The sequence below is a fragment of the Phalacrocorax carbo genome, chromosome 2, assembly GCF_963921805.1.
Source record: "Phalacrocorax carbo chromosome 2, bPhaCar2.1, whole genome shotgun sequence".
In the NCBI taxonomy this organism is placed as follows: Eukaryota; Metazoa; Chordata; class Aves; order Suliformes; family Phalacrocoracidae; genus Phalacrocorax; species Phalacrocorax carbo.
In genome coordinates this window covers 91,381,089-91,404,105 of record NC_087514.1, presented here as the reverse complement: position 1 = coordinate 91,404,105, position 23,017 = coordinate 91,381,089, and the positions used below count along the sequence as shown (strand labels likewise).

The 23,017-nt window shown below is 44.9% G+C and overlaps 1 protein-coding gene across 1 annotated transcript in view; it reads right to left on the bottom strand.

The window, feature by feature from the left end:
• The window catches only part of PHLPP1 (PH domain and leucine rich repeat protein phosphatase 1), a 144,292-nt gene extending 125,795 nt beyond the window's left edge, over positions 1-18,497 (bottom strand). The window contains exon 1 of the mRNA XM_064443468.1: positions 16,803-18,497. Within this exon, the coding sequence (XP_064299538.1) occupies positions 16,803-18,204 (1,402 nt within the window). The 5' untranslated portion in view covers positions 18,205-18,497. The remainder of the gene's footprint in view (positions 1-16,802) is intronic.
• Positions 18,498-23,017: the final 4,520 nt, after the last annotated feature.

Here is a 23,017-nt window from a genome sequence, read left to right as displayed (position 1 = left end):
TGCTGAAGACCAGTGGATGAATATATGCCTGTCGTACTGGACTTTCCAACTTTCAAGGTTTGAGGTAGAAATATTAAAACATTTTCAGGAACGGTGCTACTTAACAACTACAACAGTTTTTAAGCTCACAAGGAAACTGAAGAAATGACAGAAACTTGCCAGATGACAGAACACAGAAACATAACCTCCATCCGACTGTCCCGATTCGCACCAACTGCTGGTGCTTTGCACATTACACTATTGCAAAGGACAGTGCAGCATTGTCATTAAAAGTAAAACAACGGCAGATAACTGTTATCGCCATAATAAAAGTGTGTCTAAGAGCTGACTAAATTAAACAGGACCAGAGGGAAATTCCAAAGCCTAATTTTATCCTCTTAAGTATCTAGATATATAGACATGTTTGCGAAAATATTTTCCATTCACAACGGCTACAGCATTAATTACTATCTTACGACATTCTGCTAAACACACACGCTGACAAGTTTAATCTTACAAAGGCATATGTTTCAACGGAGCAAATCCTACACCACTGATGTTGGGGGAAGGAGACAAGTAAGAAGTGGCTTTCTTTAAAAAACAAGACATTTTTATGCATAAAACTCATCCACACGTTAAGTTTCTGACTGCTAGTTCACTTGTGCAATGGATCCCTAATACCGGATTAGAAAGGCAGAGGGAACAACGCAATCCTATGGAGACTGGTACTTAGAGGTGGCAGTATCTTGCACGAAGCATTTTGTGGCAAATGCTCAACTCTCTTACATAAGCCAGAGGCTAAACAAGACAACTTGGAATTACAGGGGAAAGGGTGACTCTTGAGCATTCACCTACTCACAACTCTTACAGCTAGGAGGAGCAGTAGTATAATTACAAGAGTTCAAACACCCCATTTTGTAACAGCAGTCATTAACTCAGCATAACATGCTACAATAACAAAAAAGGGAATTACGCTTCCTGTGTAGCCCAGCTCTCTTCTTACTCACAATTCAGTTACACTTTCAAAGATAATTACCTTCCCTTTAGATTGTATTCTGGAAGCAGAAACAAAATACTAATTTAAAACGAGTCAAGTTTCCCTTCATCTTCTCCATTTCTCTATTGTCCACTCTGCTAACATCAACCCACAATCTGCTCTCATTTCCAAGTGATGCCGACTCACTTCTTGGGCTGCCTGGCAACAGGAGTTTTAACTTGTAAACCTTCCCTCAACTGACACACTCCCCCTCCTCCACTACCAAGAACGTGTGGAATAGCTGATGCTATTTATCTTCGTTTTGCTAAAGACTTTCACAAGCTGTTAAAAAAAATACCAGAAAATCAACCCTGAAGCAAATGTGTGCTTCCATACACTTTTTAGTCTTGTTATGAAATTGGGTAATGACCTTCTAAACTCTGAAGAGATTAAAAACTTATATATAGTTTTATGCATATATGCAAGCAGGTTTTTAATATAAATTTGTAAAAAGCAAAGCTGTCACAGTACTTTTATAGCTTAAAATGATAAGCTGTTTTAAAAGGAAAAAGCTGCCACAGATATTCAGCAACATTACTTGTAATAAAAAACAGAAAACAAAACTCACAGTTCTAAAGTAAAGGAAAAAAAATGAGCAATATGAAGAGGCTATCCAATGGCAGTAATTTTATACTCATTTCCTTGTTTTTGCTAGAACAATCCAGCCATTTTGCGTTACTTTCACACAGTTGCACGTGTGGTAACATGTGCCATAATCCATACGAAAATGTTCTTAACAGACTGCAATTCCAGAAACTATGGCACCTTAAGAAAACTACTTCATTCACAACACTTTTGATCTCATGAAGAGGAATTCAGACCGATCTCAAACTTTTAAGCTAGAGGATGGAAAGAGAAAAGGGCAAGAAGAGCCCAAATACTCACTGTCAGAGTATAAAAGCAATGCTTTTCTTTATAGAAATTATAAAGGAAAGGAATTCAACTCAAAAACCCATTTCAGATTTTAGGAGAGCAGGAAGTTGTAGGACATCACAGTAATCATTTAAGTCTCATAGCAGGAGAATCATTAAGTCCTATGCACACCAGGATCCAAATAAAGGCGGAATCTTATGAAGGTGATTACTTAGCCCTAAGGTAATTTAGGTTTAAAATATTATTTGTAAGGGTACATTGGCTTGCAAGCTTTACACTCCAGCATAAAAACATGTACTTCAACACATCCCATGAGCCAGAGATATGAACTTTGGGTTCCCCACCTCCAATTCAGTTTCCAGATGGAACACGTTAGATATAGCTCACCCAGTCTACATAAAAAAGCTTTCAGCAATAGACTTTCCTGCTCATTCACAGTTACCAAGTGTTGTATATCCACTGTTCTGTTGAGCACTTCTCTTTCCATTTTGCAACAGTAGTTCCAGACAGAGAAGTTTACAAGCAAACACCAACTCTGCAGAAGAGCCCGTACTACCCCAGTTCTGTTTGTTTTGGTGAAAATACAACTTGACAAACACCTGTGATGCCAGCATCACTTGCTATACTCACCCTAGGTAGTTGTGCTCTTCCCACTACGCATCAGTTGTGTCAGCAGAAAACCCACACTGAGAAGTCACTTTCCTTTCTACTATGCACTTTACATATGTCAATTATGTCTATCACTGTGGTATCTCTTTATAAAGATTAGATACCACAGATTAGAGATGTGGGACAGTTCCTGGGAAGTGAAATGAATGCTTAAGTTTGCAAAGCATTTTATAGTTCCTGTCTATTTGCTTTGATTTAGTCATTGCTTTCCCAGTTTTGTTTCACTTTGTCCTCACTCTCTCTACCCTTCCCTTGAACCAGAGGAAAGCCACTGCCACCAGCTTCCCTCTCACCAGGCAGCATTCCTCATCCCTTCCTCAAGAAAGCATTAGTAACAGTCTGTAAAAGACAACGAACATATTGGCTAAAGCATAAAAACTCAAGCAGAGAAAAGAATTAACTTGAGCAAGTTAAGTATAAGCAGCCAGCTACCACATGCCAGAGTAAAGTTTTTCCTCAAACTCAGTGCTTCAGAGTATATAAGATTACATGTGCTAACAAAAAAAGTACTGGTCTGTCCCTGTTCAGACAAATCCTAACATACCAGAGTATTCAGCTATCTTGGGGCTGTGGACTGTGAACTTCTCATGATTCTTTGCTCTTTCGCAAGAGCTGCCAAGTGTATAAACTGTCCCCTTTATTTACTCACAGATTAACAGTTGGTAAATTGGTCCCAGGGAATCGCTGAAGAATTTTTGCTTATAACCATTTCCCTTGCTTTAAAAAAAAAAAGCCAACCACACAACGCCTTCCACCTCCCCCCCAACTCTGAATGAATGTGAGAACTTCCTGCACTCAGAACAGCATGAATAGGCCTGGCAAGTAGTCAGGGAGATAGTACATGGCCATGAATGCTCTGAATTCAGCTTCTGTGCTGCCGCTAAATTAAAGGAATTCAGGAGCCTCACAAAGGCTTGGTTATTTAATTATATTATAAAATAAAAGGCTGAATCTATTAGACAGCATACGAAAGAAACCCTTTCCCGAGTGCCTGTGCAGAACAAGCAGCCCCAGTGACTCTGCCTAACCTTCTCCTCGCCTCGGGGTGATGTCACCACCACGCTTCTGCCAGCCTCCAGCAGAGCTGGCGATAGTGGTAGAGTACTGCTCTACCTGCAGGATAGAGTCTTCACCAGCTAGGCTACAGACAAACCATGCTTCTTTATCACCTCAAGTTTTTTACCTTTGCCCTTCATTCACTGGGAAACTTACGACACTTGCAAGCTACAACTGCATTTACCCGTGTACCTTCAACCCCTGACTAGATGCACTCACGTTGCAGCATTCAAATCCTTATTCCACTTCAGCTGCCTTCAGGAAAAGTGAAAGCACACACATTAGTAAGAGTAACTACAGCTAGCAAGCCGTGAGATGACAAAACCTCTACTTTTTTCCCCGATCACATGCTATCTTCCCTCCCTTTACAACTAGCAAGGAACGAATGCCACCAGCAATTTGCCTTACAGGTCACTAGGAAACAAAATCAAAGCCGCTTCCTCTTATTGAGAGCTCTGCTGCTCACCAAATCTCTCAACAGCCTCACATACATGCAAGATAATTGAGAATAGCACACAGTGGGAAAGATCAAACTAACCCACAGCACAGTGTGCTCGTTTTTACAGTTCAGCTAGCCCTGCTTACAATTCAGGAACTCTGTTACATGTGACACCTCTACTGATACCAGCACCCCATCCTTGTGCCTTGCCAGAAAGGTGACAGCCCTCCATCGAGTCAAATCACAGTGAAACACTCAAATTAGTGGCCATGCCAACATGGCTTAATGAGACTTAGAACTAGCCACCACCATGCTTTTCACTAACAAGACAGGAAGCAAACAAATATTCACGTTCAAAGCAAAGCAGCCAGGCACGCCTGCCTGAAGACCCACAGGAATATCTTCTCCTAAGCATGAGTTGCCAAAAGGACATCAGTAACTCCAGTGCAGAGAAGCAAATGCACAAGAGAATCCAAAAAGACAAAATGGGATGATTATGTATCAACGATAAGACAAGGTTTGCCTAATCTTTCATTAGGGAAATAAGGATATTGCACTATTTCCCTGCTACTGTGGATGAAGACACTGCTATACTCATACATTTCTGCCATAAAAAGGTTAGTAGGTATTAACTTCATGCCACAGTATTTGTTTTGGTATGGACAGCACCTGCATTAGGTGTAAAGGTTATACATTAGTCTCCGACCGCCTTTGAACAACCACATACTCTGCTGCAACACAGTATAGCTGTGTCTACAGAGAAAGGCTCAAAGGATTTTCAACTGAGTACATGCCCTACATGTTAGAAAAAAGTCAGTGGGTATGAGCAATAAAGAGCTGAGCAAAAGTGAAACCTGAATGTGAAAAATGCCAGCGTCACCAAAAACCCATAGAGTGCCAAGACACAATGGCCAAAGGACCTACTGAAGGGACTGTCAAATAACACCTCTGATTAAGGCTTGCCAATACACACAGCATCCAAACAAATCTCAAGTAACAACACCACATCTGCAAAGGAATTGGTGAATTGCCTTAAGTGCGGTATGGTTAAGAACCTCACAGAATGAAGACAACATACAGGCACAAGAACAGTGCACCCCTATCAAAATGACAGCTGTTCTTGCATTTACCGGTGATGAGTACACATAAGCAGTCAGCTCCTGGACAGAAGTCGGCACACTGGGTTCCCAGAACCTGCTTACCGGGAATCCTTTCTCAGAGCTACAAGAGAAGCCTAGACCTGCCCTGTACCATATTCCTTAGCAGCACCTTCCTTCACAATTCAGAAAGGACAATGACTGCTAAGTGCATATTTTATTTTTTTTTTTCCTAACTTGACCAGTTTATCATGCCTAGCTTAGCTGGTGACAGCAAGCAAGAGAACAGTGCCAAATGCTGCATCTCCTCCATGTTTGCTGCACACATTGCTAAAAAGCGTAAGTCTTACGGATGTGCTGCATGTAATACCGCTGTGTACAAGTCAGTCTAATGTTAAAGATTCAGTACATCCAATTTTAGGTTCAAAGGCTACAACAGCATGAACTTTTCTACTGCCAGCCATAATTCTTATTACGCAAGATTAGATTTTTTCTTCCTTCCATAACCAGTTTACAAATTCTTACAGTCAAGCACTTTGAGATCATTATGCAGGCCACAACCTTTGCCTCTTAAAATCCTACCTTTTCAAGAGATGCACTGCTGGGTGAAGAACACACGTGTCACAGGATTTTTTTATTTAATCAAAAAACCAAAACAAAACCCTTTCATGTGCTTGTTTCTGTAGTATAAAGGTACAATACACGTTAAATCCTTTAAGACTCTGCTCTTTTAGCCTCTTTTGACTACATCATTGCCCGATCCTACATTGTTAACATACACAGACAGACACAGCAATTTGTTGTAGGGGAGAATTTTGCTTATTTATTTTTGCAGCCCTGTGTTAGCCACGTTAGAATGAATGCTCTTCTCCACAAGTAACACAGCAGTACTGTTACATACATAGCCTTGCAGATAAAGGGTGGGGAGGAACACTCAAAGAGTCATACTGACAAATAGGCATTGCAGGGAAAACCCTTGAAATCTTCAAGTGGAGGACTAAAACTGTGCAAAATGGGTGAGCTAGCAAATGCAGCCAAGAACACCCAAAAACCTCCTTTACAAAGAAGGGGGGGAGAAAGGGAGCAAAAAAGAAAAAGGAAAAAAGTTTAGCAGCTTATTCTAGGCTACAAGAATCTACAGTTGATCTATGCTTTGCGATCTGCTGACAGTCTCAAGACAGTGCTGTTCACAACTGAGGTGACTAATCTGCATTTGCCTGCTTCCACAGTATAAGTAATACCAGTTATTTGCCAGGAACTCAAAATACATTTCCTATTAATGCAAAACTGAAGCAGCAAGAGGTGCTGAAACTGCTCACACACCAGTGGCGCACTATACAAAGGATCACACCCCACCCAGTGTTGCAAATTAAATATAATATACACCCCAGGCTCTAGGAGACCATTTTCTCCAGAGCAACACTTGTTCTGACACTGACATAGGAATATGACTTAGTCCACTGCAGGCTACAATATTTGTACTGCTCTTAATCTTTGTACTTCAATATCTAGCGCTACTGATTAACATATTTTCATTCTAGGTTTCAATTATGAAGGAAAAAAGCTGCAAGTTGCAAAATTAGGATCTTTTATCACACAGATTCAGAAAAGGAACATTCCGAAACATTTTTCTTACAAGAGGCACTTCCAAGATGGAATCTGTAAAGCAAAATAAAAGAATTTAATGTACTCTTGTATTAGCAGGCATTAAAGTTGTCATTTTATTAAGAAGATTAAAGAGAGACAAACCAAGCAGTTCTCAGTGCTATAGTCTAATCTTAAGGGGAATGAATATACTTACACAGATGACACCATTGTTCTGGAAGTTATGAAATGGAAACTTTCTGTATTTAATAGTCTGAAATGTATCACATTAATCTTCAGTTTATTCACAGAGAATACACAGGCTACAGATTCTGTTTTGCTTGATACAAAGGACATGATTTTCATGCCACAAAAAAAAAAAAAAGAACTAAGACACATCCAGAACCACTTCATAGAGCTTGGAACACTTCAAATTTGGAGTTCACATTCCCATTTTCAGCCAGTCCTTTCTTTTATTAGCTAGGACACCCAAGACAAGAAACGTAACTACTTGTTCTGAAAGGATATAAACTTGGGCCTACTTCTAACCATTTAAATTTTAATCCACACAACCACACTATGAGCTCCACGCTTTTTGCAAGACAGTACATTAAAATTCCTCAACTCCAGGACTGAAATGGGGGAGAAGAATCCTTTCGTATAATTACATACTACACAGCTTTCAACAAGATCCTGTTGGTATTTCTGAAATGTTAAACTGCATCTCCCACACATACGTGATTAACTTCACTTTGTGAGAAACATTCCATTTGCAACCTGCAAACTATCTTGCCTGGATGTTTGTAGCCATGTAATACTGGTACCAGAAGAAACCAAGAGCTCCTAGCCTATTAACTTCAGTACATTATACATGCTAGCCTTCTTCCAGGTGATCCACCACTTTATCATAACAGGTTTTGTCATTAACCTTTTCATTCCAACAGGCAAGCTTTATAGCATGAAAGCAGATATGTCTATATGCAGAAAGCCAACAGTGACATACAATATTAGGTTGTCTCAGACATAATTAAACTTCATAAATAAAATGACTGCTAACAGAGACTACTGTCTCCCAGAGGTCTGTCTGTCCCACTAAGTAACACATAGTAGAAGGAAAAATACGTTCCTCCATCACTTACAGTTTGAGTCAATAATCATAAAATAACTGGTGATAAGAAGTCACTGGTAGATCCAGCCAATCATCTTATGAGCAAGTAGACTGCATATATAGTTAGCTTTGCAGCTTGCAGGACTCTTATCACAAACCCAGTGCTACTACTTACTACCTGCTTTAACAAGAAGTTAGCGAGAGGATCAAACAGTAAGAAAAAGCAAGTGTTTGACTGAGAACAACAAAATATCATTGTATGCAATCCTGATGAGAAAACTCACTGTCCACTTAGAAACTTACTCGTTTCAAGGTAGCTTTACAACTGATGAGACCTGCTTAGATAAAGGCCACTATGGCTTATATAAAAGCAAAATCGTTGCTAGTAAGAACTCTAAGCCTTTTTGTACCATTTATTTTAAAGCAGATAATAGGTTGAACTGGGCATAGTTATTGTTTAAAGAAGCATGCAGCCTTTTCAAAGGCAAGGAGTTGGTATTATTCTCATCAACTGAAGGTGCCTGAATCACAGGTTTTGTTCTACCCTTAATGCTGCATGTAAAATTCTCTCCTCACAAGAGAACGCATTCAGAAAAGGAGTGGCCTGCTACTTATCTTAATTACAGGTCTTACTATCTCTTTCTCTTTGGACACAAAGATTCATAAATCGAACAAACAGGAAGAGAAACTGCATTCAGATTACATAATGAGGTTTATGTAAATCGCACCTAGAGCCTAAGGTCCTGAACTTCAAAAGCATTCCAGCTCCTCTTTACCCCTTGGACCAAGGCCCATTGTTTTGTCTTTATTTAAATAGGCTGGCATGGCACTTGGAGTCCTTGCAGATGAGAGGAACCGGTTCACGCGGCTGTTGTGGGGTTTTGAGAATCATGAATACAATTCAGAGCCTAGTGAAATTGGTTTGAAGATGCCCGTTGCCAGTGGACAAGACCAGGAACAATTAATATCCTGCAAAGGGCCAAATTTACCTTTAAAAATCTCCTCCTCTCACACAATTTCATCTTCCATCTACACTGAGAACTAAGCTAGATGAAATTGGAGAGAAAAATCCCCTGAAACTCAGTATTTTACATCAATATGTAAATAGTTATTCTTAGCTGTCAAATCAAGGAACACACAGTTAGTTGGGCAATGAGTATTTTCAGCATCCCTCCAAATAAGTCAAAGTCAAAGCCAGCTGGAAGAGATTTTGCTTCCCCATTGACAGAAAAAGCTTCAAAGAATAGCATGCTATGTTGTGAAATTAAATGACTTTTCACACCAGGAGGTCTTTCTTCCTGATTTAACAGTTGTCATTTTTAAATGCAATGTTCTTCAAAGAACAATTTTTGCCCCTTAAATGGGGGCAAGGGGGGAGAGACAAAAACCCCCAAGAGATTCTGCAACATTCCCATTCTTCCACATATTTTAACCACAACTACAGGAGCAGAAAGTCTCAGCCATTAGACCCAAAGGGTCGGGAATAGCTAGTTATCTGAACACAGAAGAAAGAGCAATCCTGATCGTGGCAACTGGCATAAAGAATTTGGACTATCAACTTACGTAACTAAATGACTTTATGTGACAGTGGCGGAGGGTATGGAGAGGGCGACCACAGCCCCGGTTACTTACAGACAGGACTCCAAATGGTGATTACTGCCCGTGCTTTTTTTTTTTTTTCCAGAAAAGGCACACACCAAAGTGAGTGTGCCAGCACAGACACCACAGAAAACTGGTTTTACTATTAATTTTGCCTACCTGAAATCCTGAATAGAATTTCAGTGGGACACAAAGTTGTTATTCATTTACAACCCACATACGTCCCTCCGTGCTGTTAGGACAGCTGCTGCATTCCAACGGGCAAGTGATGTCTATTCTTTGCATATGTAACATTTTATCATATAGCACACATATGGCAAAAAGTAAATTAAGAGTCAATTAAAATATACTATAAATAAAAATGTTTAAGTTTAAAATTCTCCAGTGTCTAAGATGGCTTCGGTATTTAACAGCAATCAGGAGGAAAATGTTCAAGTAGAATTTGCCACTATTTATTTTTGGAAAATGGTATCTATGTTAAGACAGCATACTGGACAGATGCCAGCCTAATTGGAAAAAATATATTCGACAGCAAATACACGTTATTTTATAGTGAAAAATGTAAAAATTATTTTCTCAAAAAAAGTAATGCTGCAGCTAACTCGACTCTCCAGAAAAGCCATCTGAAGGACAAAAGTTACACAAAGAATAAAACAAGGCACTTTTGAGTGAAGCAGGAAGCTGAAAATCTAGAATTTTCACATAAACTTTGTGTCAAAGTTTGCAGAGCTTAACCACCTCAAATCTATATGCAACTCTGTCATTACCATGCAGATGGAATTCTAACTCAAGTTTCCAGTCTCATAGGCGATTATCATAAGCAAGAAGTTATTGATTATTTTTAAAATGAGGACATTGTCTTCCTGTGAAGTTTCTTAAATATCCTGTCAAGAGCTTACTGTTTCAGAATTCCTGTCTTAGAGCCAAATCTAGAAAAAGTTAAGACACACTGATTTTTCAGTAAGCTTAAAAGTCTTTAGTTGTTTACAAAGGTTGGTTGCATTTCTCTCAAACATCTTCGAGAAGGAAAAAATAAGCTGGAATCGCATGGCCAAGATAGTGAAGCTTACAAAACAAAAGGGACTTTAGTACACCCCCACCCCATCCCCTTTACTTGAGTTAGTTTCCCTGCAAAAACTGCAACTCACTCCAAAGCATGGAAGTCTATTCCATTGGGATTCACACCAAAAACACCTCAAAGGTAAATGTAATAACTTTATTCTTTGACCCAGAGAACTGAATATTGCAGGGGTATTTCAGACATACAGCTTCACAGAGTGCAAATCCTCATTCGAGCAAGAGTTCTAAAATAGAACAATAAAATTGAGTCAAAGGAAGCTGGAAACAAGTACACTAGCAGATTTAGCTGATCGAAAATGCCAGTGTGTCACATTCCACAAGCAGTGAAATAATGAAACGCTGAAGCCTAAGTCAAAGTGGTTTTGCTTCTACTGTCCAAGGCAAACAGAAAGCCAGTCTTTGGTTTCTTTTTTTTTTTTAACCAAGATACTAATAGCTTAAACAGTTAATTCAAAATGACCACCCCATACACACAGAGGGAAATACAGCTGTAAGCATGTGAGGTACAGGTTCCCTCCAAATTAAAGAGCTGAATGTAACTCAGGAGTTGTCCTTAGGATTTCTATCTCTAAGCTTCTATTCTATGGAATTCTGTATGCATATACTTTTTTCAGACCTTCTCAGACATCGTGTTTTATACTTGCTTCTTTTTCCAGAGGATCACTTGTATAACAAAGAAATCTCTCTTTATATTGTTTTATCAGACCACAAAGTAGGCTTTGGTAGATAAGAAGCACGTACCAGTTGCTAACACTGTTTCAAATAAATGTTTTGGGGTTTGGGGCTTTTTTTTGGTACTATTATCTTCCCAAGAACCACGCAGTGCTTTAGATGCATAGCAGTCTATCAGTGTCCTAACAGAACAGATGGATGTTTTAATTGCACAAGGCCTTTTAGGTATATCGGCAGTTTCATCATCCAAAGAATGTTTATGCACAGTTTTAAAAAAAAATCAAGGAAATAGCTGGTGAGATACGGAAAGAGGGATGGTATCAAAATACATAATGAGAAAAGAAAAAGTAAAAAAAAAAATAAATAAAAGGAGAAAGCTGCATTCCGTGCCACAGCAGTGAGGAAATTCAGCTCCTGGAAGTACCAATTTAGGTACTACATATTTAGTATATATAGTAACTCTTATATACATTACACTGAAATCTCCCATGTTGGTACTTCACACGTACTTAAATTATGGATGCTAGCCAGGAATAAACAGAATTTAAAAGTTGCAAAAACCATTGTACTTAACAGCTGTCACATACCAGAGTTCAGCTGCGGTTTCACCAGCATTCCAGCATTATCTGTAGGGCTCCTCCCGAGCAGGAGGAAAGGCTGCTGCACCCTCGCAGCCCCAGAGCTCGCAAAGCCGCCTACCTTAGAAAGACCCCATTCCGACTGCGAGGAGATAAGCAAGCAGCTACGCACACGGACAGGTGGATCAAGCCAATGGCACCACAGCTATTTTATACTTTCCTGCAGAACAAGACTAGAAATTTCGCTACTTTGGTCCCACCAAGGCCAGAGCTTGGATTTAAACACACTATGTAATTGAAATAAGACAGTTTCCCAAAGTGACAGGCTTTAGGTATTACTTCTCTTTGCAGGAGATGCCAACACATAAACGATTACAAGGTAAAGGAAAGTACATCCAAGTCACATTAGGAATAAAAAAAAAAAACAACAAATCCAAAAATAAAAAGCACGGCAGCCCTAGGCAGAACTTTTTCCTTTTCGTTGATCCCTCCTTACCAATCACATCTGTAAAAAAAAAAAATCCATTCACATTAATGTGAATTAATTTCTTCCACGTTAAGTAAGATACTGGATTTCAAAACTATGCCAGTGCTCCAAAGGCAGAAACTGTTTATGGCACAGCTATTCTCCTACCCTCTGTTAAGAAGCAGCTCTCTCTTTGCACATTTTAAATAGCACTTAGTCATCTTAAATCAAGTTTACCTATGTCTTAAATAGCTAAACTGAGTTATTCACCAAGTAGCACAACAAGCAGCTAGTGATTCAATACCTGTCACATTCTACAAAGCTCAGCATTGCCAGGCCTACAGCGTTTTCTTGTAAGAGTAAGCACCCAAAACCATGTACCCATCCATATAGCTGGAAGTCTGAGTGTGATCCCAACTACCAAGTGTACTTTTTAAAAAAAAAAAATAAAAAATAATTACTTAGATCACTGCAACTGACCCTGACACTACATCTTCCCACCCTTATCTTCGTACTGGACGGACCAACCCTTCTTGCAATGAACTTTAAGACAAAGCTGGATTCATTTCTCCTCATAGCTTTCTAAAAGGTCACACGAACAAAAACATCTCTTCCCAAATAACGTCTGACAGCCAGTTGCAAAATTAACACCCCTAAATACATCTGGCATTTCTTAGTGTTCTGCCTACAGACAATCAACTACTGAAAAGTAGTATATTTGATATCACCAGCAGGTACAGAAGCCCTACGCCACATCAAAGAGCAGAGAACTTAATGGCGGCCAAGTGCCAGAATCACAAATAACACCACCTCAAACATCCATTGTACTGAACCAGCCTTCAAGACCAAGATCATGTTACTCATGCTCCTTGCCATGCGGATAATCCAGAACACAGCACTGAACGAGATTCCATGCTTATTTTCAATCTAAAGTCTCAAAACAAGTAAGCAGTTTTACAGTTTTTAAATTACGAGATTGGTATATTCGTCTATTTTTCCTTCTACATGCAAATTAGAGAAGTCGAGGCCACTGGGACAACTTATGTTTTACAAAAATTACTTTTACCGAGCAATAAGGAATACTGTAACCAGTTTGCGAGAAGTCTTCTGGATCACAGCCACTCTTATGGTTTTAGGAATAGTTTACTAAGTCTGACCTAATCGGTCTCCCAGCGACAATATCATGACTGTAACTGCACTATGGATTCTTATGCAGTTCCATAACTCAGTAACGTAATATCTCAGTGGAAAGCTATTTAACCATATCCTTTTAAATGGAGATTAAACATTTCAAACTTTGAGAACGGTATCTTTTGTTGAGATGGATTTCAACTGAGGGAAAAGTTGACATGCATGACCAGCCACTAATGCCCAATTCTGCTCAAATTGATGTTAGAGGGAATAGAATCAGACCCTTAAAGCTGTGAGGGATTCTGTTTTAGCAATGGCATTATCTGTTTAATGCTCAGAGTCAAGAGATTGAAGAAGTCAACCATGCTCACAGTCCGAGTAAGAAAAGGAGAGGGCATAACAAAATAAAGATGCCCTAACCACATTTTGAAATTAACCAAGGCAATGTACAGGAAGCACTTTCACCTCCCTAGTGTCAAATTTTGGTTTTAATTGGAGGCTTTTAAATTTTGAATTTTGCATTAGTAGAACAGATAGCTCATTTACAAAATGTTCATGGACTGCTACTTAAGAAAGCTGTTTTGTCAATAAAAGAATCCTGATTCCCTGCAGTTCTCCTAGCAATTATTTTTTAAGTATGTATTTCCAGATTCCACAACTAGAAAAATTACCAACCTGGAGTAATCACTAAAAAAATCGTTGGCTGTATCATCTCATGTTATTTGGAATTTGTGATATTAAGTTTCAGTATAGTAATCTTCCAGTCTTAAAATTGTCTCTCCCCTGAACTAAAAAAAAAACCAACACCCCACATTGCTACTGTGGTCTCCTTTCCCTGCTCCAAGGGGATTAGGTGAAAGAATTCTTTTTAGAAGCAATGCAATAAATCCAGCCTAGGTTTATGGCATTTTATATCAATACAAGACCAGGATCACCAAATCCCACTGAAACAGCTTGCAGGAAATTACAGGGATAGGGATGCTAGTGGTTCTCTATCCATTGGGACAAGCCAGGCTGCTTAAACCAATGAAGTCCCAGGCAAACAGGAAATCACTGTTTTAAAGCTTTCCTTAGGGTACAATCCTAGAAGATCATTTATTAAAAAAAAAGGTACTTCTCCTAAGCAAAACACCCTAACTTTGGGGCCAAAAACCACTCCCCTTTCCAGTTTAATTTGATGTGTACTCTTTTTAAGTGTCTCTCCTTCCCTCCCTTTTATCTTCAGGGGGTGGGGGGATTTTAAATAAGGAAGGAGAGATAACTTGCCAAGACAGTTACATAAAATCAGTATGGTTACACGTCAGTAATACTTTCTTAGCTCTTTTTGGCTGGTCTCGTACATTAGATGCTGCAACCATTCTGCTACAAGCACCTGATCACAAGTGTTTTAGATGTTGATCACAGATCCCCTCAAAGAGATAAGGATTTCAAAAAACACTGCACTTTTGAAGTACAGAGGCATACTTCTTAGCATACAAACTTGCGTAAGAAATTTGCATTAATTGAATCCTATGTATGCTTATAGAAATACATTTCTATTTAGTGGTTTTGTATGAGGAAGTCCAGAATGTATGAGCTATGTTAGCAATCAAGTTGAGACGCTGAAATAAAACAGAGCTGGAATATCTGCATTTAACGTACAGACTTCATCATTTGATGCATAAAAACTACATGCAAACGAGCTTAACTGTGTGTAAGACTTAGCTCCGTTTTCTGATTGTGTTTGCCTTAGAACACATCCTGTTAGGAAAGGAGGCACATGGTTGTCCCACTTTAAAACGTGTCTGTGTGTCCCCATTTAATAGTGGGGCTGGGAACAAAGGAAGCGACATCCCTTGCAGTATCACCTGCTGACTTCCACCCTCAACAGTGCAGCGGAAACACACAGATGACCATCATCATCTGAAAAAAAATATATTTTATCTCCTTTCTAACCCCAACATGTCTAACCTATTTCTCTCAATCCCTTCAACAAATAATATTTCTTGCACTTGTCACACCAGGGTCATTATACAACTGACCAAGAAATCTGAAGAAAAGCTGAATTGACCACTCGCCACAAACTCCCACATTCTCTTCTGAATAAAGCAGGGCACGTACCTAGCCCACTGCTCTCCTTCCCACCCCGCCGTTACCGTCTGACATTCGGCGGAATTCACTCAAGAGAAGAATCTGTGTATGTTTCAGAGTTAAAGCACTGAATTCTCACAGCTCAGAGATGGACCACTCCGCTCAGCCAACCGGCAAGGAGACGGATGGTATTTGTTACTTTGCTAGCACGATCTTACCTTTGGATAGCACATTTAGCTATTTCACAGGAGAACCTACTAGGTATCTGAACGCTCACTTGGACACTAAACAATTTCTCATTCTTGGACAGATGGACAGGACACAAAACCCAAGGGGTTCCAGGATTACAGTAAGTATTTTATACAAACCAATTCAACTGACACACAAGGTATTTTTAAACCTCTCTGAAACTGCAGAAGGTTGCATAATTACAACGTGGGAGCTAACTTTTCCACCCAGTACTCCCCAAATTCCGTACTGTAAGTTGTAACAGCACATCGGCATTAAAATGCTCCTGCCTTTTCATTACAAAGGTTTTGACTACCCCGTTTTCAAAGGGTGCAAGTGTCCTGTACTCGCGTACCTTCCTCGCCTACTGCCTCAGCCCCTCAGTGAAGCCCCGCTACCCTATCAAACGGGAAACACCGATCGCAGGCGCCACCACCACGGAAAGCTACGTACAGGGTTTTGTTTGCAGGAACGCACCGTTCTCAGCTCGAGAACCTGCGCGCCCTGCAACCCGTTTCAGGAGCACAAGGGCGCGGAGCGTCCCCCCCGCCGAAGGGGCCCGCCGTGCCCCGGGCTCCCTCGCGGGGCGGTCTCGGAGCCCGCCGCAGCACAACGCACAGCTGAACCGGACCGCCAAAGAGCTGCCGGCACCCTGCAAACCCTTGCAACACCCTGCCACCTTCCCCCCACCCCCGACCCAGCAGCGGCACCGGGGAAAGCGGTAGTTTAAGGCTGATTTAACCCCGAACGCCCAGCGCCGCCGCTGGGAACGGAAAGCAACACAAGAGCGACCTCCATTACCCACGCGTTGAGGGGAAGGAGGGAGGCTGCTGGGGCACAGGCTCAGCTCTGGGGCAGCCCGGAGCTTCTGCGCGCCGCTACCACGCCGCTTCCCCCGGCAGCCGGCCCGGGACAGCCCTGCCCGCCACCGCCGGGACCTCCCCGCACGGCCCCTCCCCGGCGCGGCGACACCCGCGGGCCACCTTCCCCGTGAGAGGCGGCAGCCCCGGCGGCCCGAGGGGCATCCCCGCCCGCCTGCCCTCCCCTCACCCCGCCGGGGCGGGGAAAGGCGGGGGAATCCGCGCCCGCCGCCGCCGCCGCCCCCCCCCCCCCCCCCCCCCCACCTCCCCAACTCACCGGCGTAGAATCGTATGAGGCAGCCGGTCTCCGAGTCCATGCCCTCCTCCTGCACCCGCCACAGGTCCCGAAAGCCCAGCTGGGAGAGGTAGTCGTTCTGGATCTGCAGCGGCTTCTCATGGGCCTCCAGCCGCCGGCTGGTCTCCCCGTGGAGCTGCACGTACAGGGCGGGCGGCCCCGGCGGCGCGGCCCCCGCCGGCAGCTCCCGCCCGCCGGCCGCGCCCGCCGGCGCCCCCCCTGCCCGCCCCGGGGACAGCTCCCCTGGGCAGGGGGGGGCCCGGCCGGGCCCCGCACCTGCTTCCACCCCGTCGGGGGGCACCGGCTCCACCTCCAGCTCCTCCGAGGAGGACGAGCCGCCGCCGCCACCGCCGCCGCTGCTGTAGGGATCCAGCCGGTCGGAGACGCTCTCGGCGCTGGGGCTGAAGCTCTCGGTGTCGGAGCCGGCCGGCCCCAGCTCCCCCAGGAGCGAGGGGCAGGAGCGCGGCGGCCCCGCCAGGTATAGCTCGGCCGGCGGCGCCCCGGGGCTGAAGTCGGAGGGCGCCGGGCTCGGCCGGCCGCCGGCCAAGTCGCTCTCCTCGGCGCTGCCGCCCAGCGGCAACCGGCCGGGCCGCGCCGCTTCCCCGCAGCCTCCTCCGGCCAGCCCGCCCCGCGTCCCCCGCCGGCTCCTCGGCCTCTCCTCCCCCTCCTCCGGCTGCGGCCGCTGCCGCTGTCCCTCCATCGGCGGCTCGGGCGGCGGCGCCTCGGCGGGGGCCGCCGCCGGCTCTGGCGGGGGCTGCGGCGGCGCGCCCCCCGCCTTGCCCAGCACCCGCACCACGCTGCTGCCGCCCCGGTGGCCGAGCTGCTGCAGGCGGGCGGCCACCTCGGCCGCCGTGGTCTCCAGGGTGCAAAGCACCGGGCGCAGGTAGCAGTTCATGTGGCGCTCGTAGACGTGGACGCAGCCCCGCTGCAGGTCCCGCCGCACCCAGTCCCGCTCCGGGGGCTGCAGGGGCTGCAGCTGCCGGGGCGGCTTCAGCAGCAGCGCTTTCCTGTCCAGGCTGCGGGTGCCCAGCGAGGCGGCGGGGGCAGCGGCGGGCGAGGAGGAGGCGGCGGCAGAGAGGTTCCTCTTCAGCCTCCCCCGCCGCAGGAGCAGGGAGTTGGCGTTGCCGGCCCCGCCGGGGGCCGCCGGAGTCCCGCCGGCCGCCAGCGCCGCGGGGGGCGCGAAGCCGCCGGTTACCCCTCGCCTCCGCCGCGGGCCGCCGGCTCCTTTACCGTCCAGCTGTCCCCCGCCGCCGCCCGACGGCTCCACGCCGCTCTCCGCGCCAGGCGCTGCCCGACTTCTCCGGCCCGGGGAGCCGCTCTCCGGCTCCCCCCGCTCGCTGCTCGCCGCCGGGGCTTCTCTCGTTCGCTGTTGCGCGGGCTCCATTGCCCGCGGGGCCGGGGATGCCGCCGCCGCCGCCCTGCTGGGAGCGCCGCTCGGCGGCCCGCCGCGGCGAGGGGGAGGGTCGGGGGGGCCCGGCGGAGCGCGGCGCTCGCGTGCCGGGGGGGATTACGTAGCAGCGGGGAGCATTCCGCCGGTGCCCTCGCGCCGCACGCCCGGCTCAGCCCCGCTCCCCCGCCGCCGCCAGCGCCATTAAGGAGGCAGAGAGCGAGTGAGCGAGCGAGCGAGCCAGCCGCCGCTCCCCGGCCGCTCCCCGCGCCTCATGAATATTAAGCAGCTCCCGCCTCGCCGCTGACAAGGGCCACCGAGCGGAGGGGGGCCGGCGGGGCTGACGCCACCGCTCGCGCGGCGGGGCGGGGCACCGCCGATAAACACAACGTGACGGCGCCTGGGGCTGGGGAAGGCGGGGCGTGGTGGCTGCTGGGAAGTGTAGTCCCGGGGCCGGCCGGCCGGCGGGCGACTACAAGTCCCGGCAGCGCCTGCTCCGCTTCCCGCCGCGCCGGGCCTCCCTGCTCTCGGCGGGGGAAAGGGGTGGGGCCTTCTCCCTCAGGCGGCCCCCGCCCCCCCCAGGCCTTTTTCCGAGGCAGGAAAACCTGCCTCGCCTGTGAGAGGCTCCCGCAGTGCGTTACAGCCCTGCCCGTCACCGCCCCCCGCCGCCGGTGCTAGGGGCCGGGGGAGCGTGAGGGCGGGAGCCCGGAATGTGCTGGAAGCCACACCGCTTCCCCTCGCTGACCCCGGGGAGGCGTCGTGTGCCACCACGCCCTATGGCGTGGGTCTGGATCCCCCTTCTTAAATTATTCCAGGGCTCTGTCCTGCGCTCGGTGGTTATGTTCCTGGAGTCTTACCAGAAGGCTTCACAGAAAGAGCTGATGAAGGGAAACCGTACGGCCTGGAGCGCTGATAATGAGACCTGTGTGCGCCTCACCAGGAGCGTCGGTGCTTAGCAGTAATTGCTGGCCGATGGCCACCTGGCAGCATGCGTGAAATGATTTTACAGGTTCAGTGAGCGTACCCCTTCCACTCTTTCCAATCTGACACGTTCTCCCTGTTGCCTGTCTCAGCGCAGAACCCAAGCACTGGGCCCGAGCGATCTTGTCTGAGGAAATGATCTCTTAGCCAAGATGGAGAGAAACATGGAAATGGGGGGGGGTTCGGAATATACATATATGTGTGTGTATGTATATATATAGAGGGAGAGAAAGCACTGCTTCATGACTGAAACTTCCTCTGAGTCTAGTACTGTTAGTCTGTCACTGTACTTCAGGGACTAAAATGACTGAAATTACTTCTTGAAGACTGCTTAGAAGCAGCCGCTAAAGAGCAGTATTTTTTCCCCCAAAATGTGATTTTTAAATGAATTACTGAAAAGGAAAATTATGATCAGATAAATACAATTAGCAGTGTGAAAGCATGACTTTCTGTATGGTAAGTGTACCATGCTACAGTATTTATTCAGAGAAATCCCTATGCTCCTGGGGATGTTTTAGCTGAGTAATATCAGTTGGATAGGGCTGTAACTGCCTGAGATCTTTCCTTTTAAATACATTTTGTAAAATCACAGTGAAACATCATTCATCAAAAATGCTATAGACTGCAATAAAGTGGGAGTTCTGGGCAATTAACCAGTTACATCAATGTTAAGGGAGATAAATTGTCACTGAGAACCCCGAGATAAAATCTTAGTGAAACAGTATTTTTAGTTGGTGGGGTTTTTTAGTGCATACATATAATAGACAAACCATCAATAAAACAGAACCATAACAAAACTAAAGTTTACATCTCCTAATAAAACGCTCCTCCACACTTCCACATATCCTGCACAAGCAGGTTAAACACATCACAGAAAACAGAGGAACTTGCAATGGAAATACGTGACTACCTTGTGAAAGGTTTTGTAACAACGAAGCTGATGTTTTACCTTTACATAGAAACCACCCACTTTCTGAACAGAACGATCTGTAAATTAATTACAGTCTGACCGTGCAGTTCGCTGGGCCGTATCTGGAGTTGCAATCACCGGCAAGAGCATCTTTGGAATTCCTACTGCGTGAGACAGCCAGGACCACGTCCTGAGCACGGACTGACAGAAGATGACATCAGCCTTTGGCTATTAAAGGCTTAAACTGGTGCCCAGAACCTCCTTTGACAGTAGCAGCACACAGCAGAAGAGCAGCAATGAGTATATTGAAGTCTGGTCCTGGCTGCTTTGTACGTTCTGGTTTATTTCTACTGCTTTGCATCACCCTCACGCCACCTACTTCATGAAGGTTACTCCAGGCCTCCTGATTTAAACGTGTGAGAGAAATATTCAATGTGGAAACATGCAGAGACGCACTCAGAAGGAGACAGCAAGCTCTAGGGACATTATTGTTAACAGTAATACCTGAAATAAAAGAAGGTTTCTAGAAAACAGTTTCCAGCTCTTCTTTTCTCTGGAGGAAGAAGGAAGAGAGAAGCTCTTCTTTTCTCAAGTTGTTCAAGTACCTGAATGTTTATGTACACATGTACACACAGAAAGAATCCAGAACACAGAGATTCTCCAATCTTACTTAGGAACACGGAACCAAAGAGAGACCTCATGGGACATCCAGTTTTCTCCCTTGTGACTGGAGATGCTGCATCCTAAATGTCAGTCAGCCCCCCCTAGCATGGTAGATAAACAAGCTGAACATCATTTTGAAATGAGCTGAGCTGATTTGTCCTCCACTCTAACTGGAAGACTGTCCCAGGGCCACCCTGCCCTCACTGTTGGGAACTTCCTTCCAATTTTTGGTCTGAATTTACACACGGGTAGTCTAAACCCTTTTGCTCACATGCCAGAGTTGCATTGCCCTTTGACTCAAATAGCTTTTTTTAAAAAAACTCCAGAGTGTTTACCCCCAAGGTACTTTTAGGCAGCAATAATATCCCCTGGCAGACTTGGTATTCTCTCTTTGACAGACTAAACATGCTCTTTTTGTCCCCCCTGGTGAGATAGTCCATGTAGCGTAGTGTAGGAACACAGAGTTAAGGTCATTTAAATAGCCTGGGGTGAGGTCCTTGGTGGGGTGGAGTGATATAGCTCCAGCTTGGCAGTGGTGCTGCTGCAGCTTTCTGAGTCCACATGGAGCAGCCGCTATCTGCGATACAACTCAGAGAAGTGGCCAGGGACTGAGCTGACCTCGCTCTCCCTCTTGCCAGGCTAACTCACCGCTGCCAGCAGCCTTACTAATGAAGGGCTTTGTGCAATTAAAAAAACAAAGAAGCGGTACTGAAGTCCTGAGGGTGGGAAAATCGTTGGATTTATCACCGCCCTGTGAAATTTGCTCAGGAGCAGAAGGCTGCAGTGAGGGTCCCGGCATGCTGTGACCCCTGGCTTGCATCATGAGTTAAAAAGGGTCCGCACTGTTGCTTTTCATAGTTTCCTGAATATGAAGGCAGCAGTTTCTGTAGTGACCCAGCATCTCCAAATGTTAGTGATACCCAGCCTGGTTATTTTTGCTTTATGCAGGGAAGTGTGCTTGAAATCTGTAAGTATATGCATATTTAAATCAAACTCTCTGGCGTATGAGATAATGAGACTATTCTCCATTTCCCAATAACTGATAGCTACTCTTAAACTCTCCTGGAACTGTGAATTTTGATAAGGATTAACTGCTCTTGTAAGACATGGGAATGGAGCTTATGAAATTGATGTTTGTCAGGAGGGAGTGGAAGGGTGAAATACACATTTCCCTTTTCTAAAGTTTGATTGATGACAGCTATTTGGAAGACAGGTAGAATGAAACAGGGTGGTTTGCAGTATGCAGTTTTCCAACTGGAATCTGGCAGTCCCAAAGAAGAGCTTTCTGATTATAGGAGTTGTCAACAAAAAATAAGGGAATAAAAAGTAATTTATCACAAATTACTATAAAAGACTCCATAGCAAAACCGTTCATACTGAATGAAGAGATTATACATTCCTGCAGACAGTGGCAAGAAAATGCCAGAAGATCTTGAAACCACAAGATTACTTTTGTGGACAATGTTACATCCAGAGTTATCAGACCTACAGAGTCCCCTGAGCAACAGAGCAGACCAAAGCTTAGCTGAAATCCTCGCACTGGCTGGAGCTGTTGTGATCTTTACTGCCCACACCTCTGCCGGCAGCTACGGCAGGAGGCATCAGGCTGCCGTACACGACCGTGGAGCTGACTGAGCAACAGCAATGGTGCTTGGAGTACGTTAAGTCCTGTCCAGCTACTTCAGAAATCTGCCTTCCCTGATCCTCACAAATTCCTGTAAAGCCCTCGGGGATACACTGCGCTGTTATCAGATGTTTCTGCAAGGGAAGGGACAGATGATGGTCATCAGCTGATGTCTGTGGTTTTCCTTACTTTCACTGTGAATGCAGGGGAGAGGACCAGGTCCAACTTTAATTCATATTACTGCTGGTTCTGTTCTGATCTGTTCTTTAACATTATACCACTTCACTTCATGTAACCCCTTGGTTTAGCTACAGTTAATACTTTGCTGGGCAATTCAATGGTGACTTATTGGTACTGTCTAATTTTTCTGAAACATCTGCTGCGGTGGGACAGTACAAAGAGTGTACAGCCTTTGTAGACTTAGTTTTGCCATGAACTACACTCAAAGAGAATTTTTTAATTACCTGAAGTATGCAATGATTACTCAGTTTGGTTTTTGTTTTCAAAGATATCATTTCAGAATAGTATGCCCTCATTAAACAGGAATTGCTTAATTCCTAGTCCTTGACTGCAGAAAACTTGACTGGCAAGTCAGTTCTGGATCAAAAGCTGATGAGCGCTGAGAAATACTA